Genomic DNA, 19,589 nt, shown 5'->3' on the forward strand with positions numbered 1-19,589 from the left:
GTAGAGATGGGGGGTGAGAGAAGTTCGAACTCTCGACCTCAGGATCACTCAGCAACAATCGTGTGATGTGAACAAATTACACTACAATAAACCAAAAGATGTAACGAAGAGAGTGGAACCATCCGGACCTTAGATGTCCCTATCTATATCACCAAAAGGTGTCTGGTGATACAGTCTTTTGCTTGGATCGGGATGGGAATCACAAAGCTATCACCGTTAATGCAACTGAGTGAGTACATACTCAAGCTTTCACTACTGAGAAAGAGATGTGAATTTAGTTATTAGTGACTAACACATAAGAATTATTTGACCAATTTCCAAAGATCCAATGTGTCTTCTGTCAAAATACAAAAGGCCAAAATAGTAGAAATGGGGTGAGAGAAGTTCAAACTCTAGACCTCAGGATCACTCACTAGCCACATTGTGTGATTGATGTGAACAAAATACACAAACATTAAACCAAAACATGAGAGAACACAATTCTCATAATGTAGTACCACCTCCATCCGACATAAGTGATGCAGCAGCCGCAGCAGCGGTCGGCACAACTCCCGTAGAGATGAAGGGTTTCGACAAGTGCACAAGCCTGAAACAAAACAAAGGGAGACGGATCAGATCAAACACAACACTATATCTTTCATGAATGACTGTAATAACAATCTTACGGGGCGAGAAATTCACAGAAGGATGAAACCGCAGCTGCAACTTCACTGTAGTTCTCAGGCGTTGCTGGAGCCGTTACAACAACAATCTGCATCCCGGGAGTTACAGGGACAGCCTCATCTATGGCATGAATCTTAGGCATCTTGTTCACCGAAGACACAGAGACGCTTATGTGCGCTGTCCGTTGGAAGTGAAAAGCGAAGCCAACTTTGAGAAGCTCGTGGTCTAGTTTGTAACCGAGGGAGTAGAACATACGCAGGGCGTTCTTGCTGACTTTACTTTCGATCATGGTTCTCACCATAACAGAGATCTGATCAGCTCCTGCACCTCTCATCGCACCTCCAACATGTTTAACCGTCCATGTGGGCTCTGGTTGTTGGTCAAGGTCACATAGAAGCCTAACTTCTGAAGATACAACTCCTGAAAAAGGTGAAGAAGATTCATAATCATACTGATCTTAAGTATGAAAGTTGTAAGAGGAATGTACCAAGATTTGGGACGCTTTTCAAAGTTAGCTCATGAACTCTCAAGCGTTCGCGTTGAACACCACAGAGACCTTGAAGAAGGATCTCAAGAGCTTCAACATGCTGAACAAATGAATGACCAAGAAACCATCAAAATCTAAGTGTACCCATATGAATAAAGGTTGAAACTTTACAAACCTAAAAGGTTTTTCTATGGACATTCGAACAGTGTAAAAGAGACAGACCTGTGTCTCGATGATTCCTTGAACTACACACTCCATTGGATTTGTTGTTTCTTCAGTTCTTACAAAACCTTCTGCACACACTAAACACTAATCTATCGCACCAAAAGGTAAAAAAAACTTTCAATTGGATCGTATGCTCTGAGTCTTATCAAAAGAGAATTGGGATTCTTCGCCAAGATATAATTCAAGTTACGAAGAATTAGGTTTACCGTTGATATATAACGTTTATTTAAGTTCAACAAAAGGCCTATTAGCTCAGTTGGTTAGAGCGTCGTGCTAATAACGCGAAGGTCACAGGTTCGATCCCTGTATAGGCCATATTTTTTTTCTTATATAATTAATCCATCAAATAAGTCTTCTCACCTCTTTTAGTCAGTGTACATAATCAATATGGCTGCTTCGAGCCTCTTTTTCCTTGGAGACGCCATCCTTAAACTCTACCAACGTAGAGAATTCTTTCAACACTCTCTTGACTGAAACCTACAAGACTACAACACAGTTGTTATTACTTTTCCCTCTAAGAACACCTTGTGTTGTAGTAACTCGCAAGTCATCTTGGATCTGTTCCACGAAAAAAAAAAAAAAAACCACATTCTCTAATTGGTTGTGTTAGGTAGTGAGGGTATTTTTGTATGTATATTGATTTTGAATTTGGAATTTAAACATTCATTTGACTAAAAAATGTTATCAAAGCTCCAAAGTCATCATGGTCATGATGCTTATATGAAAAGCAATTTGGAGGTACCAAGTGAAAAATAAAAAAAAGCACAACACAATTTAAAAAGTTTATGGTGATGAAAGCAGGGCTTTAAGCTGTCTCCATAGCTACTGAATCGCCGTTGTTCCCATCAACGGAACCACCACCTGTTTTTGGTGTTCTCTCAGCAAGTCTCTCTAGCAGCTCCTGGCAATCCGCAGGAGTGATCATAACAGCCAAACTATTATTCCCTCTCCAGCAACTGATTGCTATTGTCGATGCATCTGCTTTCACAGGTTCTTCACCTGAGATACGAGCAAAACTGTAAGAAATCCACAATCAATCCTACATGAGTAAAGCAACCAAAACAGTACGCACCGTCGCTGAGAATCACCACACAGCATCCCAGAACAAGTTCAGTTGCTTTCTGACTCAATTGTGGATTGACAAAATCGGGAAACCTGATCGATTTGTGTTCAAGAAGATGTTTGAAGTCTGCCATTGGAGTGTAGAGAACTTGTTTGGTGATGTATGGAAGGATCACAGGTAGTCCCTCCGCTGATATACGGAATGAGCATGGCTTGCTTGAACCTTCTTTTGCTGATTGTCTCTCCTGCGATTCAATTGGTTACAAACAGTTTCAAGCAATGAGAGAATAGATATTGTTACTTACAAACATCTTGAGGCCAACGGAAGCAATCTTAAGCTGCTGTCCGACTGCGAAATTCAGCTGAAGAACTTCCTTAACCGATTTTGAAACATAGTAAATCCTCTTCACGCTGCTTGTGTCGGTGTTTCTTGTCACCAGATGACCATACAATGGGAATGATTCGTCTTTGATACCGTAAAACTCCTTGATGCTATCGATTAACGTCTCCTCTTTCAGGAAAACAACAGGGTCGAAGCCTTTCCACCTCCCCTGCATCGGTACTTTTCTCTTGCCTCCCGCTTGACTCGGAGGATTGGCTTCTTTCTCTTCAGTGATGGTGGTTTCTCCCTCAGTGTTTTTTTTCTCAGGTTCCACCAAGCTATCATCTTTCTCACTGTTTGCATCTTCTTCTTGAACCTTTTCCACTGGACTCTCTACTGGTTCAGTATTAGCACTGACAACAGCTTCTTCAGGCGGAGACTTTACCGTCGAGTCAGCATTTTTCTTAGATGAGTGCTTTCTTGGATTTGGTTTCTCCTGAAAGTCTGTGAGAAAAACTACCCATAAGAACTACAGAACCATAGGCGACTATCAATCAGTCAAGAAACATGTTCTTCAAAAAGGAAAAGAAAAAAATCACCTGGCAGTGGTGAAACTTTGTGAAGGACCGCGATGAAAAAGGCTCCAGTGTTCTGATCATGAGGCACTATCCTCATGCAACGTTCAAGTGGAAGATCAGAGATCTCAACAACTGGTTCATCAGGAATAGCATCCACCACAGAGTTCTCTGTTTCCTTGCACTCATCTTGAACACCACCATTCTCATTCTCCTGAGTTGTTTCGGTTGAGTCCTTGAGGTTTTTCCCAGAAGGAAACATGCTCACAATGACTCCTCCTCTTCGGTTTTGAGGAACGTCTTTGTAAGAAGTAAACCACCCACCTTTATCACGCACCTGGATGCAAAAATACATGAGTTATCCCATTTGATTTTCATAGAAGAGGGGTTTGTTCACTAGGTTGAATTGTATTAGAAACTGACCTTCCATGTCTTGAGACCTGGCCTCCGTATGAGTTCAGGAAGCTTATCAGAAACATCTAAAAGTTCAACAGAGTCTCCACACCTCCTTAGAATCTGAACTCAAGCAAGAGTGTTTACTCAGCTACAGCAATAGCAGATTCATAACGAAAGGTGAAGATGATGTTACCTCAGCAACAACAGCTTCATCCTCAACTGGGTTCATTGAGCAGGTTGAGTATATCATTTTCCCACCAACTTTCAACAGTGATAAACCTGGCCAAGAGCAGGCGTGCATGTTTAAGACAGGCGGATCATTCTACGAGCTTATTTCATGAATAATCAGTTGAGACAACATAGAAGAAAAGCCTACCCCTCATAGCAAGGATAACCTGCAGGCTATGGAGTCCATTGCCCATTCCAGAATTCCTATGCAGAAACCAAAAGGAATTAGAATCTCAACAGCAAAGGCTTCAGTAAAAGATGAGTAAGAGAAAAGGTAAAGATGAAAACACCATTTCCGCCAGATGTCTGGAGCCTTGCGCAGTGTACCATCACCACTGCACGGAACATCACATAGAACACGGTCAAAGGAAAGCTGATTAATGGGTAAATTATCACTTGGTCCTTTCAAGCGGCAACCGGGGAACTGTTGCCCTTCATGGTTAGTCACTATCAAGTTGGCTGTGCACATTCTCTTTGTTTGGTGAATAAGAAGGTTAGATCTTTGGAAATCAACATCGTTAGCCACCACCTGATTTTTTCAGGGGAAAATAATCAACTATCCATCTACTTACAACCAGAGTTTGTAAATTAAAAACATTTAATGGCAACACAAACCAATCCATTAGGTAGAGTTCCTGGTTCTGATGCTCCATGTATAATCTCAAGCAGCTGAAATGTTTTTGAACCCGGTGCAGCACACACTGCTCAGATCATAAAAGACGATAAATGATTAGTAACCATTGACCACTATGGATATAGTCATATGGTCAATGATTAGGAAAATTCACTCACTGTCAAGCACAAAATGATCTGGATGTACGTCGAGGAAAAGAGGAGGCACCTGCATGATGAAATTCAACAACGGTTTTATAAATCTTAACTAACTAATGGCGGAAGAAGGTAGTAAGCTGTCATACCATGCTAACAGCTTCCTGTCTAGTCATGTTTCCAACTTCATTTTCTAGTTTCAGAAATTCATGAAACCTGATAAAACAATCATGTGCAACACACAATCTCTTTAACCATTCAGAAAAATTACCAGACTAACAAAAAAAAATTCAAAATGTTTAGTGAAATAGGTACACCTCTCAAGTATCTTATTTTTCCTAATCTCCTTGCGAGAAAAATTAGAATGCCAAGCAAGATTCTTAGGATACCAAGGCAAGGGCTTAATAGCCTCCAACTCACCACCTTCTATGGCCTATAAATCAAATACCATACGTGAGAACAAATAGGTTCTCCTTCTATGGTCTACAAAAACATTGCATGTTACCTCAGCCTGAAGAGATTTCACAAAGTCATTCTCCAATATGGATATAATCTCATCGCAAAACTGGCTACTGCAAAATCACAAAGAAGCAAAAAGAAACTAACTTGAGCCAAAGCAAGTCGCAAAGTTAATAACTTTACTATATTGTTTTACATTGGAACTAAACCCTAAAACCTCAGTGAGAATATGAACAAGGCTTACTTGGAGTTAACCCTAAACGCAGCGGGCAAAGGCTTACGAAGAATCTCCATGAACAGCTCCCACTCTTCTGCTTTCACTATCCCTTGTTCCTACACAATTTAATTCAAAAACCCTCAATAGCTCAATAAGACATTAAACTCTGTCTCGATTCGATAGAGAGCCACGAGTGTGTTACCTTGTAGTACTCCTCGAAGTTAGGGTTATCGGTCAAGAAAGGCTCCCAGGTGGGTTTGTCAGCGACGGCGGCGTTGTCGGGAGCATCTGATTTGGGGCGTTTCCAGACATTCTCTCTGCTCTCTTTGAAGTGTTTTCTCTGAGAACGACCTCTCTGTCTTCCTCTTCCCATTCTCGCGGTTCTCGTCGGAGGAAGAGAAAATCTCTGCGATAATCTACGAGGGAGGGAGGGAGGGACTGAAGCAAGGCAAGTGTTGTTTCTTTCTTTCTTCTTCGTTTTCTTCTTATTCTCTCAGAGATTTGTTAATGGGCCTTAGGGTTCTCGTTTAGGAAATATATCTGTAAGCCCATTTACTCTTTCAAAGGCCCATTTACTCTTTTAAACTAGTCCATTAGAATTGTATTAAGCCAGAGAATTGGAACTTCATCATCATTAATTGAAAAATCATCAACATTGTTTCCTCCGGCTATCACATGGATCCACAACAACAACAACAAAAAGATCTCTCTTTTGTTCTATCCTCCTTTCGCGATTAGGTTTTCATTTAAAATATTCAACACACTTTCATTTAAAGTTTTAGTGATTTGTTTTATTTTTAGTATGATTTTTTATTTATTATAGTAAACTAAGTAGTATATAAAATAGTTTGATTAATATAAAACGTACTCCATCATCACGCAAAATTTATAAAACAATACATGAAAACCATTCTGCAAATTTTTTTTTTCTGCAGTTTAATTATTTTTCCACGTTTACCAATATGAGTCTGTATAAACTGAATGTTCGTTAACAAAACCGAAACCAATGCCAAGTAATTATTATCTCTCCCGGCTTTAAAACTACTATCTAAACCATCGTTTTTTCAACTGATACAAGTGTAGATTTCAAATTGTATTTTTAAGGTTTGATTTTATTTTCTCCCATGACTTAATCTTTTACATAAGCTAATAAGCCATTGTCATAGTCTTAGTTAAGATTATGACTTACATGTGATATATATAGTGTGCTAAATTCTTGTAGTCTTTTAAATAAGGCATGACGGGTTACTGCAGCCTGTAACCAGTCAGGTTTTTGGTAAGCATTACTTTACATTTTACACAATCAAAATATAAAAATTTATGATTAGAAGAGTGACCTAGTGTGTTCAAGTTAGGGATCAAAATTGGCTATAAAAACTAAAGTCAGAGAGAAAACCTGTTGTAGGCACAGGGGGGGTAACCCACGAATAGAAAGAATGGTGGAACCAAGCTTAAATCGGATCGACCAAAGATGTGGCCGATTGGTCGATATGGCCGGATTATGACTTGATAACCTGAAACAAATGGAATTAAATGATATGAGGTTTATGATATGAATAAAACAAGAACAATAAACAAAATAAAGGGATATATATGGCGGAATCAGGCTGCTGGATGTGTATCACTCTCAGCTTGATCAAATGATGGCTTGAAGTGGATTTGCGGAGGAAGCTTTGATTGAATCTCTCAATCTGATGGAATGATGGATCAAAGTGATTGACTCTCTCAATCTGTGTACTGAGCTTGTTTGATTTGCACAAACAAACTAGACTCACGAAATCAATAAGACAACAAAGACTCTCTCTTTGAATCCTAAAGACCGATATTTTATACAAAGAACAACTTTGATAAAACTGAATAAACTTTCTATTAACTTGGTGATTAAGGGTGCTCTTTACAATGGACGTCTAGGAGCTTATATAAGGCTCAGAGACAAAGGTCCTAACGTTCTAAAACAAATAGAAAAGAAAACAAATCAAGCAAAGTAACAAAATCGAAAACTAGCCGTTGGAGCCTTTTATGGGATTTTGGCTCCAAGTGAGAAACTTGATTCTTCTTGAACCTGGACGGTTTTAATGGATAAGAGAGCTTCCTTGGGACCTTCGTGGGTGCTTGATAGGTTCTGATCTCGTGCCTGATCCCTTATATATTAAAAGAGAAACATTGTAATAAATGCATTCACATTATAATAGACACGTGGCAGCTTTACAATGATTTGATAATAAATATGCTAACGCGTTCACACTATAATCATAAATGTGTTCACACTATGTACTTTGTGATTTTTTTTAATATAAAACTCACATACATAGTTCCAATAAAACTCTGGATTTTTCGGTTCGAATAAAAATAGATAACGAATCAAAAGCTAAACTATATATATATTATTTTTATTGTTTACGGATAAAATTGAGCAAAATATTCATAAATTTTGATTCGATTTGTTATCCGTTTTGATTTGAACCAAAAAATCTTGATATTTGAAACTCTACGAAACAAATCAAATACTAAAATACAATATCCAAAAAAGAAGCAAATCACTAATACCAATATTTTTAGGAACATATATCTAATTCGATATGTTATATGCATATATATACATATATGAAAAGAATTATATATATATGTTATATATATTATACTTTATATCAGTTTTACAATATAAATTTATTATATTAGGTACTAGAATTAAAAGGTTATATAATGTTTTATTTTTTTAATAAAATGTTATTATTAAATTATTTTTAAAATTTTATTTTATTTACGAATCAAATCGAATATTCTTTAAAATTCTAAAACATTTCGGATATCCGAGTCACCGAATATCTAGGTGGCTAAAAATCGAATCGACAAAAATGCTTCCAAATATCCAGATACTTGATAGGTGTCCACCCCTATTTACGAATGTAATTTTATTTTCTTTTGATGAAAAAATGACTAATGTCAAGGTCTTTTTTATTTTAAATAAATTTTAATTTTATCTTTCATGTATTATTCTAAACAAAAATGTCATTTAATATTAATTAACAATATCTTTATATATTTTTCAACTATTTTTATATACTTTTTACATAAATATACATGTGCACCTTGATGTGAGCATCTTATAACTAAGTATTCACCACAGCTGAAGTATCTAATTTTTTTGAAAGTTGAAATATTTTTTCTTAATGTTTCTTTCACTATTGACCAAATTGTAGTGAAATGATTTGTCTTAATAATTTTCTTTTCTTTTTCTTAAACTATTATCTGTTTAAAAACTATAATATGAAACTATTGGTTCGACATGTAGACTATCTAAACTTCATAATATAAAAATAAACATATAATATTAATTTTAGGTTTTTATCCGAAAAAACCTAAAAATCAAATGTTTTAACCGAATAAACTAAAATGAATATTAATTTAAAATAATAGTTATATTTTAGAAGATTAAAAACAAAAAAAACGTAAAACCTAACTAATATCCAGATTAAACAGATTTATTGTCTTTTTTATTAAAAATAATGAAACTAATAATCACATCCCGCGCAAGGCGCGGTTATTACCTAGTCTGAAGAGAAAAGAGCTGTTGGACATTAATGTCGGCTTGCTCCAAATAAGGCAGGTTTGAGTAAATGAGGATCCTCCTGATCCAATGGTTGCTGGTGCATGGTATGAACTTGCAGAACTCCTCCTGGACTCCTATAGTATCTCCTGATTGGTTGAAATGATCTCCTGGTCGCCAATGTCTGGTTTGAATCTGATTGAACCGGTTAGCTTCCAATTGAGGCAAGTGTAGAACTGGTTTGACCGGTTTTGGAGATTGGATCATAACTTCATAATTCTGTGGCCATTTCTCATGATCTTGGGCTTTCTGGAAAGATGATAAACTCCTCTTGACTCCTATGATGGGCTTTTCTTCAGGCCGCTCCTTCCTTGGGCTGGAATCTCCTTCTAAAATCGGGTACTCGCAGATGGACGGGCTGGAAAACCTCTGACTTGTAAAATTCATAACTTCTTGCTCCGCGAATATTTTGGCTCGATTCCAATTGGGCTGGACTCCTTCTTGAGTGTAGAATCCAATAAAATTGGTTTCATGTTGAAAGTCATTCTGGTTGTGGAGATATACGCCTTGGACTGAACTTCGGTCGCTGGTACCTCCTACATGGCCGGTTTGGACGGTTTGGTGAGACTCTGGTTGAACCATGGATTTCGTGACCACAACAAAACCTATACTCCTATAGTCCTATACCCTGTTTAGGAACGCGTTAGGTGCTAGTCAGATGATCGGGTTGGGCCTAGCGCCTAAAAAGAAAATCGAGGATTAGTCAGAAATTATGCGGGCGGAATTTTAAGATTTTTTACTATGTTATAAAATATGTTAATCTTTAATTGTGTACAACATTAATACATTTCATGTTTAAGACTGTATAAAACACACAAATAGAATATATAAACTTAATACAATGTAATTTTCATCAAAATTATTAATATAAATGATATTTATAAACTTTTAGATCAAATAAATAAATAAAAATATTATTAAAAAAATAATAATAATAGATTAGACGGCCGTCTAGACGGCTAGGCGGTCTAGGCGGAGAATATCAGATATCCAATTTTTTTAACGGATTTGGCATAAATCAAGGCGGAAGAGTGACGTGTAGCGCCCAAGCGGCCACGTAGGCGGCTAGGTGGCCGATTTTTAGAACATGGGTCCTATACCAGGTTCTAAAACACGGGGCCTAGCTAATTAAGCAAACGAGGTGAGTCATAATAGAGGCCCATTCGTCTAAGAGATGCTGAAACCATATTCATTTATTTATTTATAGGAAACTTCAAGACTTCTCTTCTTCTTAGTTAGCCGATGTGGAACAAATAAAAATGGCTTTTAATTTACTTTTTTTCTTATAAATCGCAGCATTAATAAGAATGCGCTGCTGAACTTTTGAACCCTCATCATGTTACAACATCAAATATATCACAAACCGTTGGACTGTTATGTTCTTATAAAAAAAAATTCACATATATTAGTATATATATATATACGTATGTTTATAATTAAAAAATACAAAAATTACTCTCCGAGTACTCTCTGATTATTTGACAACTCGCTAGGCGTAGAACGTCCTCCCTAACTCACGTCTAGCGCAGTTTTAAACATGAGTCCTATAAAAGGTCTTTTAATTAAATAAAAACTGTATTGCTCCAATTATGACATGATTTTCAATTCCATTTGTTTCATGAAAACTCTTAAATGCTTGTTTATAAACAATACCAACCTTTACATGCAAAATACTCATCCACAAAACAGAATGTTGAGATGAGTACAAATAAACATGGAGTTCCCACGAGGTGTACAAGCCACAATCCCCTAATATCTTCATCAAATGCCTTTTTAGACACTTCTTCCAACACCAAGGGTAACTACAACTAGTCTACAAACGCTAGCATGCATGTATAGCAGTTATGTCGTAATGTTTCTCAAAAACATGATATTACGTCCAACCATTTCTTAGTCAAGTAAATATGAATTCGACATTAATGAATTTAAACGTGGTGGCAATAGTTAGCGATTATTTAATTGATATGGTCCGTATACATTGGTTTGGTAAAAGTTCAAATTTAATGGCCTTCATGTGCGTTCCATTTGCTGATTTCGAATTCTATAGGGTTTTTTAGGAAACTAGATACCTCCGAGTCATATGTATTAATTATGACTGTTTGTCCTCAAGTTACAACTAAAGATAGGGACATCATAATATCTCCAAACGGCAGCGTATTGGAAGTTCAGAACCCACGAACGCAAAGTCATGAATTCATGATGACGAAGACTTACCTTTAGTGTCAGTCACTTTTGAAGGATTTCTTTTTTCTTTTTGGTCTAAAGTCACTTTTGAAGGTTGCTGGTAAATAAAAATAGTCCAAGAAAATGATATTAAAAAGCGCAATTTGTTCGGTTGCAGGAAGTACGAACCAATGGCTCAAATTATTTCCCCCTTTTGTCACAACAATCGTCTTATCTCACGACACCCAATCACTCACCTCACATCTCCAATTATTATTATTTTATTTATTATGACAAAAATATTAGTAGTATTATGAGAATTAGGCAAAAAAACCTCAACTTTGCAGTAATTGACAAAATAAACATAAATTTTTGGGCTAACCAAAAAAATACCAAACTTTCATTGACTTTATAATTAATTAACAATGTTTTCGCTGACTTGCCAATTTAGTACGCCGTCAACAAATTTAACAGAAATATTTGACGTCGTTTATTGTTGGCATTAAGTGAAACGACGTCGTTTTACATGATTTGAAATTAAACATATGTAGACCACTGGATTCGAACCCGGGTTGGTTGGTCAAATGACAAGGTATTTTACCACTGGGCCACTGGCACTTTCAATGTACTTACTAACATGTTTACTTGTATTTGGTACTGATTGGATATAAAAAATTCTCTAAAAACTTAATAAGATATTTAAAATTCCAAAAAATTAGAAAAATAAAGAAGATTTATAAAATTAATTTAGAAATTAAAATTAAAAATAAAATTTTATTTTTCTTTTAAAAAAAAAAAACTCTTCCAAAATTTTCTAAAAAATTAAAACGATCTTTAAATTCCAAAAAATTGAAAAAATAAAGAAATTTTTATAAAATTAATTGTGAAATTAAAATTGAAAATAAAATTTTCTTTTTCTTTTAAAAAATAAAATTTTATTTTTCTTAAAAAAAAATAAAATTTATTTTTCTTAAAAAAAAATAAAAAAATCTTCCAAAATTTTCATAAAATTAATTTCGAAAAAATCAAAAAAAAAAAATCAAAAAATTTCCAAAATTTTCATTTTCTTAAAAAAAAATCCAATTTTTTTAAAAAATAAAATTTTATTTTCTATTTTAATTTCAAAATTAATTTTATAAAAAATTTCTTTATTTTTTTAATTTTTTGGAATTTTAAAGATCTTTTTAAGTTTTTAGAAAATTTTGGAAGAGTTTTCATTTTTTTAAAAGAAAAATAAAATTTTATTTTTAATTTTAATTTCTAAACTAATTTTATAAAAATCTTCTTTATTTTTCTAATTTTTTTTGGAATTTTAAAGATCTTATTAAGTTTTTAGAGAATTTTTTATATCCAATCAGTACCAAATAAAAGTAAACATGTTAGTAAGTACATTGAAAGTGCCAGTAGCCCAGTGGTAAAATACCTTGCCATTTGACCAACCAACCTGGGTTTCATCTTATTTGAAAACGACGTCGTTTCACTTAACGCCAACAATAAACGACGTCAAATATTTTTGTTAAATTTGTTGACGGCGTGCTAAATTGGCAAGTCAGCGAAAACATTGTTAATTAATTCTAAAGTCAATGAAAGTTTGGTGTTTTTTTGGTCAGCCCAAAAGTTCATGTTTCTTTTGGCAATTCGTGCAAAGTTGAGGTTTTTTTTGGTCGAATTCTCGTAGTATTATTTTTGAACTATACTATTTTCTTATTTTGATTTGTGTTTCTCTTGTTTTTATTGTTGTTGTTGCAAATGTGGTCTTTTGTTTAGTCTACAAGACCAAGACTTGTAGTTTGATAGTTGTGGAAGTGTTTTTTTTTTTTGAACACCGTTGTGGAAGTGTTATTATCGTGAAATACGAGGGTTTATAAAATATCATGACTGTAATGGATGTTGCCTTCAGCATGTTAGATGTGCTTCAAGTCTTCAACGCATATATGTACTTTATAATTGAGTAATTTTACCAACCCAACGTATAGTACGTAACTGTTAGGAGGATAAGGTTTATATTCCCTTCTACAAAGTCAAAAGTGGCGTTTAAAGCTGAAACCACTTTACTTCTTCATGACCTTCGGAAGCTTATCAATAAAATGTGTTTACACTATTTGATTCAATGAACATTGACCAGGATTACTGTTGGATACTAAAGACTTATATAACTACAAAATATAGCTTAACTTTGGTTTGAATAGTATTAAGTATTAACTGTACTAGCATTTTATTCATCTATACTTTTTTTTTTGAACAAACTATTCATCTATACGTTACATATCAAGTTTATTGATTAATCAATGCAAATAGTAATACATTCGGAAAATTAATATATATATATAATAATAAGTTATATTTACTTTTTTCAGTTAATTTTAAATTTTATTTATTTATAATAAATCATGTTATTTATATTTTTATATTTGAATTTTTAAATAGAATACATTATATTAAGAAAAAACACCAATTATAAAAATACAAAGACCTAAAAATCAATTTCATTAATATATGAAAATAATATACAATAATAATTCTCATAATGACTATACCTACCATACATTGTGACCAAATAATAGTTACCGACTAACCATTGTGACCAAATACTAGTATTAGTTATGAACGTATGAACGATGATTTCATTAAAATCAGATAGAAAAAAATGGTATTTGGAAGCTCACCACCACACTTGCACAAAACCCATTTATAGAAAAGCATCCAGAAATTAGAAATCATCCTCGAAAACCACCACATCTCTTTTATATAAACCAACAAAGTCTCTTCTTTCTTCCATCACTGAAAACCAAACACAAAGAAAAAAAAATTAAAATTAAAAGAAAAATAAAAAAGAAGTATGTCTGTTTTCAATCCCCATCTCATCCTCCACCTACTTCTCTTGACGGTGGTCACCGGAGAAATTCTCCGACCAAGATTCTACAGCGAAACATGCCCTGAAGCTGAATCCATAGTAAGAAGAGAAATGAAGAAAGCCATGTTTAAAGAAGCAAGAAGCGTCGCTTCCGTTATGCGTCTCCAGTTTCACGACTGTTTCGTCAATGTAACCCACAATGAATCTTTTTCTCTCTTTTTGTTTTTTTTTTCTGATTATTTTTTGTGTAAGTGACTCTCTAGGGATGTGACGCGTCTGTGTTGCTTGACGACACACCGAACATGCTTGGTGAAAAACTATCACTTTCCAACATCAATTCACTTAGATCATTCGAAGTTGTTGACTACATTAAAGAAGCTCTAGAGAAAGCTTGTCCAGCTACTGTTTCTTGTGCTGACATCGTTATCATGGCTTCTCGTGACGCCGTTGCTCTTGTAAAAAGATCTCTCACTCAATAATCTCCCGGTTTAGTGATTTTTTTGGTTTTGTAATTTTGGTTCTTGTGGAAAAACCAGACAGGAGGACCGGACTGGGAAGTGAAGCTAGGGAGGAAAGACAGTTTAACAGCGAGTCAAAAAGATTCAGACGATATAATGCCGAGTCCACGAGCAAACGCAACGTTCTTGATTGATCTCTTCAAAAGATTCGATCTTTCTGTCAAAGACATGGTGGCTTTATCTGGGTCACACTCGATTGGTCAAGGTCGGTGTTTTTCTATCATGTTTAGGCTTTACAACCAATCCGGTTCTGGTAAACCGGATCCAGTTCTCGAACCGGTTTACAAGAAGAGGCTTAACAAGCTTTGTCCATTGGGTGGAGACGAGAACGTGACCGGAGATCTAGACGCAACACCACATGTTTTTGATAATCAGTACTTCAAAGACTTGGTCTCAGGGAGAGGGTTTCTTAACTCTGACCAGACTCTTTACACGAGTAGAGAGACGAGGGAGTATGTGAAAAGGTTTAGTGAGGATCAAGGTGAGTTCTTCGGGGCTTTTGCAGAAGGGATGGTGAAGCTGGGTGATTTGCAATCTGGGAGACCTGGTGAGATTAGGTCTAACTGTAGGGTTGTTAATAGAAGGCATAATGATGTATTGCTTGTCTCTTGAAATTAGTAGAGAGAGACAGAAAGAGAGATGTTATTACTTTCTAAAGATGCAAGACTTTTAAATACTTACATGCCATGATTCTTTGATCCTCCAAAGTGCTCACTGTTTAAGCTGCAGTTGCAACTTTAGATCAATAAAACTGAAGATGAAATTAGAGACTGTATTAGAGATTATGCTAAAAATATAAGAGTATCTTCTGGTATGGAAGGAATTGTAGTGAGTTTGATTGGCAAGTGGTACAGAGTCTTTTCACACTTTTTTTCTTCTCTATACAGATTTTTATATAATTAATTGGTTCTTTACTGTAATAGATCACTTATATTTTAGGTTTATAATATTATACTAACTATTAAAATTTTCAAACCTACCTTCAAAATTCTATAACATTAAAATCTATAATTGCAACAAAAAAATATCTATTCTATTAAAACAGCAGCATGACCAATTGATAAAATGTTGTGTCTAATTTAAAAATATAACTGCAATGAATTGATTAAATAGAGTATATTTTTATTTGTCGTGATATGTTAATAACTGCAACGATCCATGTTTTTGTAACTGCATTGAACTGATTAAATATAATTATTATCTGTAGTGATATAACTGCATGGAACCATATTTTTATAACGGCATCAAACTGAATAACTGCATAGACTATTTGTACACTTCGTAAGTTGGAGTATCTTTACAGTTATATCATTGACATATCCTTTTATAATGATATGTTAATTGTTTCTCATAACTCGGTTAAAAAGTATAAAATGTAATTATTAAATTATACACTTTATATTTGTTAAGAAATACAAACGAAAACACTTATAGTAGTTTTACTTTTTTTTTTCACCCCTAATACTACGAAAGAGAATATATATACTCTTTCCGTTCCCAAAAGATCCATGTTTTAGTATTTTCATATTTTTTTAATAAAACATATTAAAACTTAGCTATAAGTGCATAGTTTTTTATAATTTTATAATTTTTCTATTTTTAAACCAATAAGATTTTTAAAAATACAATTAATGTTTTTCAATTTCTCATTATTAGTTGACAAAAATTGCATTGAAAATATAGAATATGTATCTTTTTGAAACATTTTTTTATTTAGAATATAGATCTTTTAGGAACAAGGAAAGTACTATTTTCACCGATTATTACATCATAATATCTAACTATAACAAACTTTGATATATTTTTCAAAAATCATTATCACACTACAGTACACATAACTTATATTTCAATCCAAAAAATTGAGACTTATTCAGTCAGACATTAATTTAATCAAATTTGAAATATTCTACACAAACATTAAGTTTATCGATTAACAAAACACGTGATGTTAAAATACAGTTTAACGGGGTTTAGTGAATTTTTAATTGAAATAAATATTCATATAAACTCATTTAGTACAATAGGTTGTTCAATTAATTTTTTTATATTAAATATGATCTTACTTCAAGTTAGTGAAGACCATATTAACCATATATATGGTTGAAAACTTTAGAAATAAATTTTGAAAATAATTTCTGAAATGTGTATGGCGCAAGTGTATAGTTATGCAACTTTACATATTTAATATAGTTACTAAAAATATTAAATTAAATTAATATTAAACATAAATATGATTAAAAACTCAAATAGAAAATATTAAGTTTTTCAAAAAAAATTAAAACAAAAAATATACTCATCCTTTCAAAGAGCGGGTTAGAATCTATTAATTATGTTAAAACTGTTTTTTGCTTTTTGATTTTTACACGAGTCTAACAATAATGGTATATAAAATAAATACTATTAAATTAAGAACATGACCTATTCATAGGTGTGGTTTAACTATTTTAATAAAATTATAAAAAAAATTATTAATTATCTAAAAAAATATTATACAAAGAAAAACACAGATATAACTAAAAACACAAATATAAAAACTAAAACTTTTAAAAAATATAAAACAAAAATATACCCGCCCTTTTAAGGGCGGGTCAGAATCTAGTATATCCTTAATTTGACAACAACAAATTAAAATTTACAATTTCTACTAACCTTGCACAATCTTTAATGTAGAGTTTTCAATTTAGAGTTTCTTACAAAAAAGGAAAAAGCAAAACAAAAAATAAAGAGTACTTAAAATACCCATCAAAAAGTACCCAAAATAAAGAACATAGAAACAAGCATATGTTTTGGTTTACAGAGGGTTGACTAAGATAACTTCCAATGTATATTTCTATATTCTTCTTTATGTCGGTTAAACCTGTAATTTTTCTTTTACTTTTTTTTCAAAACTTAATTTTCTGAAAATATTAATTTTATTCTTTTAATTTTTTATATTTTTTTTTATATATTTTTTAAAAAATAATTGTCAAATAATATAGTTCTGGATATAAATATAATTTTGTGATATTATTAGTTAAAATAAATTAATTGTGTCAAACCATTTTTATAAAAAAAATATTTTCTAAATGTAAATACTCTACTAGAACCTTCGTATGAAAGCATTGAATAGAAAACATTTATATCATCTAATGCTAATCTAAATTTATAAAAAAATGGTTGATTCGATAATAAAGAGCATAATACTTATGATAATGCTTAGCCAATCAAGTCTTTAGAGCTTTATGTATAACCAAATTATCGCTGAAGCAAGTTATTAAACGACTATCTAAACCATTGTTTTTCAACTGAATAAAAATGTAGATTTCAAATTACATTTTCAAGGTTTGATTTTGTTTCCTCCCGGGACTTAATCTCTTACATAAGCCACCGTCTTATTCCTAGTTAAGAGTATGACATATGATATAGTGTGCTAAAACTCTAGTCTTCTTTTGAATAAGGCATGACTGATTACTGAAACTTGAGGAGCCTAAGTCAATGATGGATGTGCTGTTTAAACCAATCAAATATCTGGTAAGCACTACTTTACATTTTACACTATCAAAATAGTAAAATTTATGATTCGAAGAGTAGTGTGTTCTAATCTGACATGCGAGTTATTACAGTTGTTGACTTTGAACTATCAACATTTTATATGAGACTTGTCCAAGTTAGGGATTAAAAACGGATGTAAAAACTAAAGCTAGAGAGAAAACAAATACTATTATAGAAGGCCTTTTAATTATAATTTTTTAAAAACTATTGCTCCAATTAGGACATGATAACAAGAACTAAAAACTAAGCCAATGGAGTGATAAAGCTCATCCAAATTTCATCATCATCAACATATCTAAAAGATACTTGTAATCTAGTTTGTCAAGCTTAAGTAATAGAATATTCGTTTGATGAAAAAAAAGTATCTTGTTGTAGTTGTGCTCGAGATGGTGTTGGTGTTCTTGTGGGTTTACGCATCTGTTCTGGTGGCCTTATAGATGTTGGAGCAGCATATATGTTTTCTTCATCATACTATTAATCTTATCATCCTCTACGTGGTCTATGGAGACGTAAACTCTATTGTCATTAATCTCAAAGGCTTCATGGTTACCTTGGATTTCAACAGACTGAAGACTGCCCCTTTCAAGATTGAAGTAGAAAACATAAAACGGTTTAGATGTAGAGTCCCCCGACAAAACAATCTCACCAGCAGCAATCACTCGAACAATGAAAATACTGAAGGGGCCAACGATTATATCTTCCTCTATGTGGTCTATGAAAACATAAACTCTATTGTTATTAATCTCAAAGGCTTCATGGTTACTTTGGATTTCAACATATTGGAGAATGTTGAAATTGGTAAGCATCTACCTAGCAATGTTCCTTTCGAAACTGAAGTAGAAAACATAAAAATGTTTAGATGTAGAGTCCCCCCGACAAAACAATCTTACCAGCAGCAGTCACTTCAACAACGAAAAAATACTGAAGGGATCAATGATTATATCCTCCGGAAAAGTGTAGACATATTCTGACCATTCTTGTTTCTCGATATCCTCTAAAACACTCACATATACAGCTCAATTGTACGCCTTCCACCAGCGGAAAAGCATACCGCCTATGGATCCCATATAATTTACCTTTATAGTTTATCAAAGCATCTTGCACTGATTAGCTTGAATTTCTCAGACCTAACATCAAAGCTAATGATCCTATGATTGAAACCTACAAATAATACAAAACCCCGTTGATGCATAAACCTCGAGACGTAGGTTCATGGCTCAAGGACCCTTGGATCTCCCTCCACCTCAGTTCTCTAATTCCTAATGTCAGAATCTTCCAATAATAACCCTCCATGTACAATACCTTGAATTGCTTGTCTATCGGATCAAACCCTAAAAGTTGTATGAGTTTTCGCTCGTTCTCATTATAGGTAAGTTCACACACTGTCTTGGGCTAGGGCTGCATATTACATGCACCATTTTCTTACAAAGCAAATCAAGCATAGCCACAAAAGTCTAGCTGCATTTTCCAAGTGAGACTCATATGAAAACCGGTGGCTACTACAAGAGATGACT

General features: G+C 33.6%; 3 protein-coding genes and 1 non-coding gene across 8 annotated transcripts; 2 read left to right on the top strand and 2 right to left on the bottom strand.

Annotated features, from left to right (window-relative positions):
- Positions 1 to 66: 66 nt before the first annotated feature.
- On the bottom strand, positions 67 to 9,614 carry LOC103864344 (mediator of RNA polymerase II transcription subunit 18). 3 transcript variants are annotated; one of them, XR_004457157.1, is made up of 7 exons: positions 9,604 to 9,614; positions 6,303 to 6,314; positions 1,373 to 1,510; positions 1,151 to 1,250; positions 666 to 1,083; positions 316 to 586; positions 67 to 274 (listed from the first exon to the last, which is right to left on the bottom strand). XR_004457157.1 is itself a non-coding variant. In XM_009142101.3 (5 exons), the coding sequence occupies exons 2-5, from the start codon at positions 1,406 to 1,408 to the stop codon at positions 484 to 486; spliced, it is 657 nt and encodes a 218-aa protein (XP_009140349.1). In that variant the 5' UTR covers positions 1,409 to 1,501; positions 6,070 to 6,125; the 3' UTR covers positions 285 to 483. The 3 variants fall into 3 exon arrangements, 1 of the variants encoding a protein (XP_009140349.1); XR_004457156.1 differs by lacking the exons at positions 6,303 to 6,314; positions 9,604 to 9,614 and adding an exon at positions 6,070 to 6,125 and having other exon boundaries at positions 1,373 to 1,501; XM_009142101.3 differs by lacking the exons at positions 67 to 274; positions 6,303 to 6,314; positions 9,604 to 9,614 and adding an exon at positions 6,070 to 6,125 and having other exon boundaries at positions 285 to 586; positions 1,373 to 1,501.
- TRNAI-AAU lies at positions 1,617 to 1,690 on the top strand. The gene has a single exon. It is a non-coding gene; the product is annotated as a tRNA-Ile (tRNA).
- Positions 1,990 to 7,096, bottom strand: LOC103864345 (RNA cytosine-C(5)-methyltransferase NSUN2). 3 transcript variants are annotated; one of them, XM_009142102.3, is made up of 16 exons: positions 6,799 to 7,096; positions 5,605 to 5,818; positions 5,430 to 5,518; positions 5,232 to 5,298; positions 5,044 to 5,159; positions 4,876 to 4,942; positions 4,751 to 4,799; positions 4,574 to 4,659; positions 4,249 to 4,487; positions 4,107 to 4,162; positions 3,924 to 4,009; positions 3,758 to 3,850; positions 3,359 to 3,671; positions 2,743 to 3,275; positions 2,448 to 2,682; positions 1,990 to 2,374 (listed from the first exon to the last, which is right to left on the bottom strand). In XM_009142102.3, the coding sequence occupies exons 2-16, from the start codon at positions 5,773 to 5,775 to the stop codon at positions 2,181 to 2,183; spliced, it is 2,394 nt and encodes a 797-aa protein (XP_009140350.1). In that variant the 5' UTR covers positions 5,776 to 5,818; positions 6,799 to 7,096; the 3' UTR covers positions 1,990 to 2,180. The 3 variants fall into 3 exon arrangements, with proteins under 3 accessions (XP_009140350.1, XP_033145359.1, XP_009140351.1); XM_033289468.1 differs by having other exon boundaries at positions 5,605 to 5,942; XM_009142103.3 differs by having other exon boundaries at positions 2,743 to 3,263; positions 5,605 to 5,942; positions 6,799 to 7,091.
- Positions 9,615 to 13,884: 4,270 nt separating the features above from the next.
- Positions 13,885 to 15,290, top strand: LOC103864346 (peroxidase 17). The gene is made up of 3 exons (XM_009142104.3): positions 13,885 to 14,215; positions 14,290 to 14,481; positions 14,563 to 15,290. Exons 1-3 carry the CDS (start codon positions 14,012 to 14,014, stop codon positions 15,154 to 15,156), a joined length of 990 nt encoding a protein of 329 aa, XP_009140352.1. The 5' UTR covers positions 13,885 to 14,011; the 3' UTR covers positions 15,157 to 15,290.
- The last annotated feature ends 4,299 nt before the right edge of the window (positions 15,291 to 19,589 follow it).

This window comes from Brassica rapa, chromosome A04 (genome assembly GCF_000309985.2).
Source record: "Brassica rapa cultivar Chiifu-401-42 chromosome A04, CAAS_Brap_v3.01, whole genome shotgun sequence".
NCBI lineage: Eukaryota > Viridiplantae > Streptophyta > Magnoliopsida > Brassicales > Brassicaceae > Brassica > Brassica rapa.